Genomic DNA, 12339 nt, shown 5'->3' with positions numbered 1-12339 from the left:
TACTGTTTTGCTCTATGACTCTAGAGAATTCAATGTTAAGTCTGGACCTTAAATGTTTGTTTTACTTTTAACAGAAGTTGCCTGACCTGCTGAGTGTTTCCAGCATTTTCTGGACATGTTTCAGATTTCCAGCAATGACTGTTCTTTTGATTTTCCAGTCATCATAACTAGACATTAAATGGGGCAGAATGTGCTATCAAAATCTGGCACAATAGCAGATGCCATACCTCTGTTTGGTTACATAGTCAATGTGAGAATGTCATTGTAAAAACAATAGATTGCTGTCTGCTGAAAACGGCCTTTGCAACTGTGTCCTTTTAATGACAGGAGATGGTTAAGGATAAAGATAAAAATTAGCTTTAGGTATTTTTAAAACAATCAGCTGCTTTCGTGACTAAAACTAAAGAGGAGTGCAACAAATAATAAGATGGGAACAATACTTTTCTATAATGGATATATAATGGTTCAGCAAGTTTCAATGTAGATAACTGTTGGATATCACAGTTTGATTAAGCAAAAATAGGAGGTTATATATTACAAATAAAACATTTTGAAGAGGTAGAAGAATAATATAAATTGAGTAAGAATACGCAAATCACTGCATGTTGTGACATAAGCTAACAAAAGCATTAAAATAAAACTCTAGAATTCTTTGTTATTTCCTACAGGGATTGAATCGGAGAGAAGAAATGCAAAGGACGGCAATCGTAAGTTAAAAGAAGAATGCGGAACAAAATTCTCTGTCCACCAACGAGAATGCCACTCGGAGTGGTTGAATGGAAGGTGATGGATGCATTTGGTGATCAGCCAAGTGTGAAGGTTACGGAAGAGATGGATAAGGAGAGCAAAAGGAAAAGATACAAGATGTGTGGGTATCTAATATAGAGGCACCGCTATTCTATGACACATACAAGATAAAGGCAAAGTCGAGAAGAAAGAAAGAAATTTCATTTTCCATTAATGCTATCTGCACCCCGGTGCAGTAGAAATTGCACCACTTGCATTAGGAGGGTATCTTTCTGCGTAGATAATATTTAAATAACTGTACAGGTTTAACGGCACACGCATCATTGTTTTAAACCATGTTTACTGCAAGGCTGCTACATGGGTAGAATATGAACAATTTAGGGCAAGAGTAAGATTATTTTGTTGCACCTTGTAAGGACAATGAAACAGTACACTAAGAGCAAGATCCTTAACAGTGCTGCTGAGAAAGAGATCTTGGGATCCAAGTTCATAGCTCCTTGAAAGTGGTTACACAGGTTGATAAGGTGACTAAGAAGGCTTTAGAATGCTTTCTTTTATAGTCGAGGCATTGAGTTCAAAAGTCAAGAGGTTATGTTGCAACTTTATAAAACTCTGATTCGGCCACATCTGGTTGCCCCAATATAGGAAGGATGTTGAGTCTTTAAAGAGGATACAGAAGAGACTTAACAGGATGCTGCCTGGTTTAGAGGACATGTGCTATCATGAGAGGCTGGATAAACTTGGGCTGTTTTCTTTGGAGCAGCAGAGGCTGAGGGGAGATCTGATAGTGGTTTATAAGATTATGAGAGGCACAGATAGAGTAGGCAGGAAGTATATGTTTCCCAGGGCTGAAATGTCTAATACCAGAGGGCGTGCATTGAAGGTGAGAGGGGGTAGGTTCAAAGGGGATGTGAGGGTAAGCTTTTTACTCTGAGTGTCGTGGATGCCTGGCATGTGCTTCCCTGTATGGTGGTCGAGGGAAATATATTAGATGAAGATGGAGGGATATGGATATTGAGTAGGTAGAAGGGATTAGTGTTTGGGTGTTTTTGATCTGCTTTTTTAGCTGGATCAGCACGGCACTGAGGGCCAAAGGGCCTGTTCCTGTGCTGTACTGTTCTCCGTTGTCCATAATGATATAAGAACTCTTGTATCTCAGCTCACCCAAACTGGAAGTTTTGCTTCTGCAGGAGCAGGCCATTGGTCATTACTACTGAGAGTTACACCATGTCCTGACAAAGCACAATGTTCACAGTTGGAGTCGAAATCTGTCCAAACAACTGGAAACATATCTGTGGCCTGACTACATCAACTCATATCTCCTCCCCAAACTACCCAGAGACATCTACCCCCTATTCATTCTATACCCTGTTTGGAAATGGTGTCTGTATTCCAAGCTAAAGATGAGCAGTGTTGCAAGGGTAAGACAGACACAACTGTCTTCAACTGTTTGGCCATCCTACCCTGAACGGACTTCCGTACATAGGGATGTACTAGCAGTTAAACTGGAGAACTTGCCATTGCTGTTGAACGCCTATCAGGGAGATCATTAGAGAACCTTAGTGGACATCAGCACATTGCTGAGATCCAGATATGTTATTTTCTGGGTTCATCCTTTCAGCGTATCACCTCTGTAAATTCTAGCGTTACTTTCCTGTTAAAAATGAATCTACCTTCAATGCTAAGGTAACTGTGGTGACAGCATGCCTGATTATTTTAGAACAATATATACTTATTAGAGAGCTTGTGTAAAAAAAAATCTCAGTATTGTAGAATCTTTGCTACCAGTAAGGAGTTTGTAAGTTCTCTCTGTGACTGCACAGATTTCCTCAGGTGCTCCAGTTTCCTTCCACGGTCCAAAGATGTACTGACTGGTAGGTTAATTGGTCATTGTAAATTGTCCTGTGATTAGCCCAATGTTAAATTGGGGGTTGCTGGGCACCGTGGCTTATGGGGCCAGAAGGACCTATTCCATGCTGTATCTTAATAATAAATAAATAGATAAATCTAATTAAAGCTAAAAATGATGGCATTACCTTTCCACATAGACATTCTTCCCTGTCCCCAAAGCATACAGGCTGCACAGGATCCTATAGCATGACACTTGGACATCATCCACTGTAAACACAAAACCATATTTCTGTGAGTTTAAAGCTCTCATTAAGCAATCTCCTACAACAGTTCTAATTGAAGTAAATATTTACCAGATATGAAATTAAAACCCTTTTCATTCTGAAATACCAATTCAGTCTTCCTAATTTTCCAACATTACGAAATGAAGGAAAAACTGGAAGAAAAACATTCTAGGGCTCAAATAAGAGTCCTTTTCCTGTTTTTTTTGGAGTAATATGTCACACTTATTATACCAGGAAACAACAAATAAGCTAGTTCAGTTGATAGTAGATTTTTTTGTTTTCCATCCACTGACAACAAAATGCAGCAAGAAACCAGTAGTAAAACATTAATAAAGGCAGCAGCTGAAAGTACACCTATACTTTGAACATTATTTCTTCTTGATATCCTTTCAACTGACTTAGCCAGTATTACATTTCTGTACAAAAATACTTTCTCATTTATTCTGTTGCATTATACTATGCACCAATATGTTTACTGGTCTTTACTGACTTCATACTACAGACAGGAAAATCTGACTTTCCTCGCACTGGGCTGTACCCCCACCACCATCCACTCAATGGTTCCTATTTACAATCTCAAGGTTCTTGCAGAATTTCCTAGATATGACTTGATTTCAAACCTGAGACAGAAGATATGAATATCAGTCCCATATATTCATAAACTACCAATGTCACAGCAAAAAACGGCATCGCCTGTTACTGCTATATTGCCATTCTGAAAGAGCTTTTATTTCAATGGTCCTATTTGACTGATGTTTGTACACATTCTTTCTCACTGTAACTTGCAGATACATATTGGCACCTCTTACAAGTTCCATAGGATTCTGCCTTCACCATCCTTTCTGAAATGGTAATCCACGATTAGGAAGTTAATGCAAAGAATCATGGAGTTGCACAGCATGAAAACTTGCCCTTCCATTCATCACATTCACACCAAACTTTTGCCTCACTAGTTCTCTTCTCTCTTCTTCCCCCTTCCATCAAGCAGATAATGTAACAGTTTGAGAACACATACCATCAGGCCCAAGAATAATTTCTATCCTCCTGTTTCTATCCTCTTTGAATAATCTTCTTACATGATCAAGATGATTTTGATCTCTCAATCTACTTTGTCATGGCATTTGCATTTTACATATTTGTCTACCTACACTGCACTTTCTCTGTAACTGCAAGACTGTATTTTGCATTTTGTTTTCCATTTGTTGAACTTATATATGGAATAATTTGTCAAGATGGCATGCAAAATCAACCTTTTCACTGTCTTGTGATTTGTATCTGATTCCACCATCTCTTCTGGCAGCAAGTTCCAGATATCAGTCACTTTCAGGGTAAAAAAAACTAGCTCTCAAATCCCCTTTCAAGCTCTAAAAATAATGGTAGGATACACAGACTTGTTAACGTGCAAGTTGATAACAACTTGCAGCCCGGATGGGATATTTAGTGAATACTGCATCAGTAATTTCTGAATGATTCAGTGTGATCTTAGCAAAAACATTAACTTCTGTTCACGTTTCCTACATTTGATGTATCCATATCACAACTGTTCAATAAGTATCAGTTTTGTCTTGACTCATGGTCCAATAGAAGTTTTTTTAAAAAATTGGTACTAATTGGTGACACACGGAAACTGAGCTCCTTTCAGACTCAGGCTTAACTACAGAAGATGGGGAATCTAGCAAACACGAGGAAATCTGCAGATGCTGGAAATTCAAACAACAACACACACAAAATGCTGGTGGAACACAGCAGGCCAGGCAGCATCTATAGGAGAAGGACTGTCGACGTCTTGGGCCGAGACCCTTCGTCAGGACTAACCGAAAGGAAAGATAGTATGAGATTTGAAAGTAGTGGGGGGAGGGGGAAATGCAAAATGATAGGAGAAGACCGGGGGGGGGTGGGGTGAAGCTGAGAGCTGGAAAGGTGATTGGCGAAAGTGATACAGAGCTGGAGAAGGGAAAGGATCATGGGACGGGAGGCCTCGGGAGAAAGAAGGGTGGGGGGGGGGACCACCAGAGGGAGATGGAGAACAGGCAAACAACTAAATATTTCAGGGATGGGGTAAGAAGGGGAGGAGGGGCATTAACGGAAGTTAGAGAAGTCACTGTTCATGCCATCAGGTTGGAGGCTACCCAGCCGGTATATAAGGTGTTGTTCCTCCAACCTGAGTTTGGATTCATTTTGACAGTAGAGGAGGCCATGGATAGACATGTCAGAATGGGAATGGGACATGGAATTAAAATGTGTGGCCACTGGGAGATCCTGCTTTTTCTGGCGGACCAAACATAGGTGTTCAGCGAAACGGTCTCCCAGTCTGCGTCGGGTCTCACCAATATATAAATGGCCACACCGGGAGCACCGGACGCAGTATCCCACACCAGCCGACTCACAGGTGAAGTGTCGTCTCACCTGGAAGGACTGTCTGGGGCCCTGAATGGTGGTGAGGGAGGAAGTGTAAGGGCAGGTGTAGCACTTGTTCCGTTTACAAGGATAAGTGCCAGGAGGGAGATCGGTGGGAAGGGATGGGGGGATACGAGTCATTGGGGGAGAGGAAATCTAGCACATGCACACGTAGCACGCAGGCCTACTGGCATGCGGACATGCCCTGGTGCTTGTGAACGTGATCCTCAGCTATGCGTAAGTAGCCCCACTGCCCTGTGGGCAGTTTCGGGTGAGATCAAGGCTACAGGAGTAAACCCAGACAGCAAATCCAAAGTGGAGTCCCTAAGGTGGCTGGACGTCATTGAATATCCTTCCAGTACCTCCTGCAGCCAAGCTAGTGCCAAACGTATTGCTTCATAAGCTTTTGTTTGGACTACACTGGTGAGGCCAAGAGAGAGATCTTGACGACTGGGCATTTCAAGATCTCCATATTTTCTGCCACGGCTTGTGATGATTATGATGATCACTCATTGTTCCTTCAAGACAGATGGATGCCAACCAACCCATGTCAATCAATCACTTTATCCCAGAAAGTGAGCAGTTAAACATGTCATTCTAAATGGTAGTGAATTATTGCTGTATATTTTAAAAATGTATGATTTCCTAAGATTAACTTTATCTCACTTTTAATTCCTCCCATTTTTCATATTCTCTTTTAACTTAAACTTAATTTTCCCCTCTGTAATCTATCTGTGCCTTATATGACTCTAATTCACATTTCTTTATTGCCTTTTGGTTTTTAATTCTCAATGGCCAAGAGACACTTTATTGTATTTTGATTAAATGTCAGCATTCTTCAATATCAGCTCTATTTCTCCCTGCATAATGCTACCTAAAAGGCTTGGTATTTGCATTTTTTTTTTACTTCAGATTTTAACATCAGTGATATATACAGTACTGTGTAAAAGTCAGAGGCACGTATATATAGCTAGGGTGCCTAATCTCTTTTGTATAGGTTCAATAGGTACACTTAATGTCAGAGAAATGTATACGATATACATCCTGAAATTCTTTTTCTTTGCAAACATCCACAAAAACATATTACATCTTTCCAGTTAACAAATAACACTTAATACTACTGAACGAATACAAAGCTAAGTACTGTTATCTCTGTTTCTCAATCATTTTATTTTAATCAATATATAGTACTGTTCAAAAGTCTCAGACATCCTAGCTATATTTTTATATATATGCTTTTGACTTTTGCACAGTCCTGTAGCTACAAACGAAGGAATTCTGCAGATGCTGGAAATCCAAGCAACAGACACAAAATGCTGGAGCAACTCAGCAGGACAGGTAGTGTCTATGGAAATGAATGAGCAGTCGACATTTTGGGCCGAGCCCCTTCATCAGGACTGCAAAGGAAGGGAGAAGAAGGTGAGGGGAGGGGAGGAAGGAATGTAAGGTGGCAGGTGATAGGTGAGACCGGAAGAGGGAGAGGGATAAGGTAAAGAGCTGGGAATTGGTGAGGAGATAAGGGCTGGGGAAGGGGAAATCTGATAGGAGAGGACAGAAGACCATGGAAGAAAGGGAGGGGGGGGAGCACCAGTGGGAGGTAATGGGCAGGTAGGAAGAGGTGTGAGAGGGAAATAAGAATGGTGAATGGTGAAGGATAGGAGGGGGGGGAATAATTACCAAGAAGTTTGAGAAATTGATGTGCGTGCCATCAGATTTGAGGCTACCCAGATAGAACATTAGGTGTTGCTCCTCCAACCTGAGTATGGCCTCATCATGGCAGTAGAGGAGACATGGACTGACATGTTGGAATAGGAATGGGAAATAGAATTGAAATGGGTGGTCAATGGAAATTCCTGCTTTTTGAGGTGGACAGAGCGTAGGTGCTCGGCAAAGCAGTCTCCCGATCTACATCGGGTCTCACCAACATACAGGAGGCCTCACTGGGAGCACCAGATACTGTAAATAACCCCAACAGACTCACAGGTGAAGTGTCACCTCACCTGAAAGGACAGTTTGGGGTCCTGAATGGTAGTGAAGGAGGAGGTGTAGGGGCAAGTGTGGCACTTGTTCAGCTTGCAAGGATAAGTACCAGGAGGAAGATCAGTGGGGAGAGACGAATGGACAAGGGAATCATGCAGGGATCAATCCCTGCGGAAACTGAGGGGGAGGGAAAATTGTTCTTGGTGGTGGGATCCTGTAGGAGATGGCAGAAGTTACTGAGAATTGTGTGCTGGATGTGAAGGTTTGTGGGGAGGTAGGTGAGGACATGAGCAACCCTATCCCTCATGTGGCAGTGTGAGGATGGGTCAGGGTAGATGTGTGCGTAACAGAAGAGATGTAGTTGAGGCCAGCTCCTTTCTTCAAAGGAGGAGGACATCTCAGTTGTCCTGGAATGAAAAGCCTCACCCTGAGAGCAGATGCAGTGGAGACAGAGGAACTGAACAAAGAGAATGGCATTTTTACAAGTGACAGGGTGGGAAAGAGGTATAGTCACTGTAACTATTCACAGGCTGATCAAAACATCTTCCAAAGTTCCTTCTGTCCAACTTCTCTCTCTCTGCTACATAAGCTTACTTTTCCAGTAACTTACAGCATTTTTGAGCTGAACGGTGTGGGAGAGTCCAATGAAGCAGAAAATGCCAATCTATTATACAAACTCTCGTCTCTTTATACACCACTCCTGGACAAATCCATCTACATTGGGGGATCGGTAGTGGAGAGGGTCAGTTCCTGGACATTAACATATCAGATGACCTATCCTGGGTCTAGCACGTAGATGCAATCACAAGGAAAATGTGCCAGTGCCTTTATTTTCTTATGAGGTTATGGAGGGTCAGCTTGTTCCCAAACACTCTATCAAACTTCTACAGATGGACTGTTGAATGTATCCTAACTGGTTGCATCATAGTCTGATTCAGAAAGTCAAATACACAGAAAGCTGCAGAGAGTAGTGGACTCTGCACAATACAATCAAAAGTGCACCCCACCCCCTCCCCCCCACTATCCCCACCACCATCAGATGTGTCTACAAAAGGCTCTGCCTCAAGAAGGTAACAAGAAAGAAGATCTCTACCTTTCCCATCTTTTCGCAGCTAACATTGGGCGGGAGGTGCAAAAACGTGAAGTCCCACACCACCAGGTTCAGGAACAGTTGCTCCCCTTTGATCGTTTGGTTCTTGATCCAATCAGAAAACCCTAATCACCTCTACAGTTTAGCAACACTATGATCACTTTGCCCTAAAATCCACATTTTTGTACAAATTTTTTCTCTTGTAAAAATTGTGCCTAATTCATTTTTAATTTATATTTTTCTTGTGAATGCTGCTTAGATGATGCTATGTTCCTGGGCTGCTGCTGCAAAGAAGATTTTTTTTTATTGCTTCTGCATTTATATACAGTATGCTTATGCATATGACAATAAACTTGACTCATCTTTCTGTTTTCAGTCAATGCAAAAAACCAAATGGTTGCAAATAAAAGTCAAATTAAAGTCTACAAGTGAGGTAATGAAGACCCTTATATCTTTGCACTACATTGAGGAACCGGGCTACTCACAGATCAAGTCAGTTCCAAACTGATATCGACTAATATGGCCAAAGAATGATGTTAGCACAGGCAGCAGAACTACAGTCGTGTAATTGATATTCTGCGTAACTCCCTTCAGTTGAGACCGTGAATGTGTGAATTTTCCAAGTTTCAGATTTTCCAGCGTCTTTTCCAGATCTTCAGCTGCATTTTCAAAGAATGAACGCAGACCAGCTTTTACCAACTCTAAGCCAGACTTCATAACAGTCCTGGAATGCACAAAGGATAAGATGTACAATCTACACATTTCCAGTGGGGGATGGTGGGGGGGGGGGGGGGGGGAACAAGCTTTGCTTAAAAATCTTGAAGTAGGCGAAAAATTTAATGAAATATGAAAAAAATGCTGCAAATACCTGGGGTCTAAAGTACGTGCCAAGATATGTAAACAGTTCACCATTGTTCCAGAATCAGTGCCTATAGAAGTAATCAAACAACTGAATATTATCTTTTTATTTACACAAGTACTATTAATATTTTAAATCTCAGTACCCCAATCAGGATTTTTACATATTAGAAGGCTACTTTTAGCTACAAATAGGCAAGTGTGTAGAATTTGCAGCTGTAATCCTAAGACGGTATCAGTTGGTTAATGCTACATCCTTAAAAAGCCCTTAGTGAATAGCAAGAGCGGAATAACTGCTCTGTTACTGGATGGGAACAAGAAAGGAATCTGCTGGCTTTCATAGAACTCTTCAGCAGGTAAGGTGTGCCGCTTGGCAAAGGTGGCTGTGTACCTTATTTGCACATTTCCAAAGTTCACTCTTGCTTCCCCAAGAAAACAGCTTTCAGATGGCAAAGGCATATTCTACCAACCATGCAGCATATGTAATACTAAATTTATGCACAAACAGAACTTTGTGGTGCTGGTAGTCAAGAATAATTAGGTGGCACTCTTTCTGACTGCAGCAATGCATTTCTGAGGCCTAATTAGTTTTAAACATCTTTGTATTTGCTGTTGTGTGCTGGGGCAGCAGGCTGAGGGTAGCAGACACCAACAGAATCAACAAACTCATTCGTAAGGCCAGTGATGTTGTGGGGGTGGAACTGGACTCTCTGACGGTGGTGTCTGAAAAAAGGATGCTGTCCAAGTTGCAGGTCATCTTGGACAATGTCTCCCATCCACTCCATAATGTACTGGTTAGACACAGGAGTACATTCAGCCAGAGACTCATTCCACTGAGATGTAACACTGAGCATCATAGGAAGTCATTCCTGCCTGTGGCCATCAAACTTTACAACTCCTCCCTCGGAGTGTTAGACACCCTGAGCCAATAGGCTGGTCGTGGACTTATTTCCACTTGGCATAAATTACCTATTATTATTTAATTATTTATGGTTTTATATTGCTATATTTCTACACTATTCTTGGTTGGTGCGACTGTAACGAAACCCAATTTCCCTCGGGATCAATAAAGTATGTGTCTGTCTGTCTGTATTTCTGGAAATTAACAACTATTATTCTCACAACTATATGCTTATGGAGATGTTGTGCCCAAAATTTCAAGTTAGTTTGGTCCTAGGGGCATAGACACCAGATTACCTTGGATATCATCCACTGGCAGATCAGGGAATACATTTTTCTCTGACTATCTTAAGAAACTTATCCTTCAGATCACTTTTGTAAAAGAACAGAGCTGGGTTCAGTTCGGTCAACATACTTATGCAAAAATGCAAATAAATAACACAACAAAAGTATAGATGACAAGCTGTGATGGATCACCACCCAAAAGCACAGATTTTCTTCAAACACATTTTCCTTCATATAGAAGAAACACATTGGCTTTTATTCCCTTTTTCCTGGGGATCTGTTGGAGGCAGCCTTCGAAAAAAGAGGATTATGAAAAATATTTTCAGGTCATACAAAGGATTTGGTTGTAGAAAAAACTCTAAACAATAGGATGGATTGTAACCAATTCACACAAATACCAGCCTCACTATTATATTCATAGGATGATCTTTAGCTATCCCAGCCTTGGTGCAATTGGATAATATTCAGATAATCAAGATTTTAGGATAGGCTGCTTACCAAAGAGTGAGATCCTATGTCTGACTAGGGCTGCAAGTTTGCAGAAAATACTAGATCAGGAAAAAGCAGAAAAGAAGAAAAGGTAATAGAAATACATAGTTACAGAAATATCCTCTGATATTGAACTATTAATAACAAGAACAATAAAACAAGCATTTTCACAGATTAAAGGTTCTAACATAAGCTATCTAAAAAGCTCCTACTTTCATGACTCAAGATCAAAGCAATAAAGTTGGGAAAATGCTTAATATATTTTATATTGAGATTCTCTAGTTCCCCAGTAGAATAAATTGGACTCTTCGTCTCCCAGTATATCTCATTATGATCTTCCACCTTATTGTTTACCTACACTGCACTTTCCTTGTAACTGTTACACTTTATTCTGCATTGTTATTGTTTTACCTTGTGCTGCCTCAATGCTCTGTGTAATGATCTGATCTGTATAAACAGTGTGCAGGACAAGCTCTTCACTGTAGCTCAGTACATGAGACAATAATAAACCAATTCCAATATTTTAAATTTGGATTTGATAATTATTTGATAAACAGTGGCTTCCTCTTATTAGAACATAATTTTAAAAATAATCATAATTCTCTGCACTTGAAAATTATTCCTTTCAAATTAATTGTCATGTAAAATTTCTGTAAAGTATGACAACTTGTAGAAATGAGCTTTGCCAACCTGGCCATCATTTCCTTTTCTTTATTGGATGCATATCCACTGCTGCTGAGGCTTTTGGTTGGAGAGGACAGGAAGTACATATAGTGATTCTTGAAGTATTCATCAATCAGGGGAAGCAGAATCTGAGAAAGAAATATATGAACGATTATTTCTACCAAGCACTGATTCTTAATTCTTTGCACTTTGTTCAAACTTTACTGCACAATAAATGTCCATTAACTCTTGATGAAATATAACATGGATAAAAAAATGCCTCAACAATTACAAATTCTTAGCAATACATTTCAACTGATACAATATTCTGACATAGGCTGAATAAATTGACAAAGTAATTGGTAAAGAGTGTCAGTGGTTTTCCACATGAAAACAATTTAACCAAGCTTTGTTTTATTGGGATGCAACATGAAAGAATTTGTTAGGAACCTATTCCACATGGTGTGGTTGACATGGATTACATTCTGAGATTGAAGCGTATCATGATAACAAAATGAGAAAAGAATACTTTGGAAAGCTCAGTGCTCAGCTTTCAAAAGAAAAGTAGCACTGCTCAGAGTCTCAGGATGTTTCACAATTTTACAGCCAGCAGAGCACTCTAGGAAATACAGCTTCAGAAGCATGGCAGCTGGTTCGTGCACAGTAAGTGTGCACAATGAGCTTTCAGGTGCAGCCAGCTTACCTGGTGGTGTAAACTGAGGGGAACCGCAGATACTGCCCCTGTTTATTTCATAAGCTTCTATGTTCATTTGAGAGGCAAAACGAATCTTTTTT

General features: G+C 40.5%; 1 protein-coding gene across 1 annotated transcript in view; it reads right to left on the bottom strand.

Annotated features, from left to right (window-relative positions):
* ryr3 (ryanodine receptor 3) overlaps window positions 1-12339 on the bottom strand; it is a 374648-nt gene that overhangs the window by 114877 nt on the left and 247432 nt on the right. The window contains 5 exon segments of the mRNA XM_073040132.1: window positions 2784-2865; window positions 8835-9073; window positions 9218-9278; window positions 10891-10940; window positions 11572-11693. Of these exon segments, the coding sequence (XP_072896233.1) occupies window positions 2784-2865; window positions 8835-9073; window positions 9218-9278; window positions 10891-10940; window positions 11572-11693 (554 nt within the window).

This window comes from Hemitrygon akajei, chromosome 3 (assembly GCF_048418815.1).
Source record: "Hemitrygon akajei chromosome 3, sHemAka1.3, whole genome shotgun sequence".
Lineage (NCBI taxonomy): Eukaryota > Metazoa > Chordata > Chondrichthyes > Myliobatiformes > Dasyatidae > Hemitrygon > Hemitrygon akajei.
Note: the sequence above shows the minus strand (reverse complement) of the source record. Positions and strands in the feature narration are given on the sequence as shown.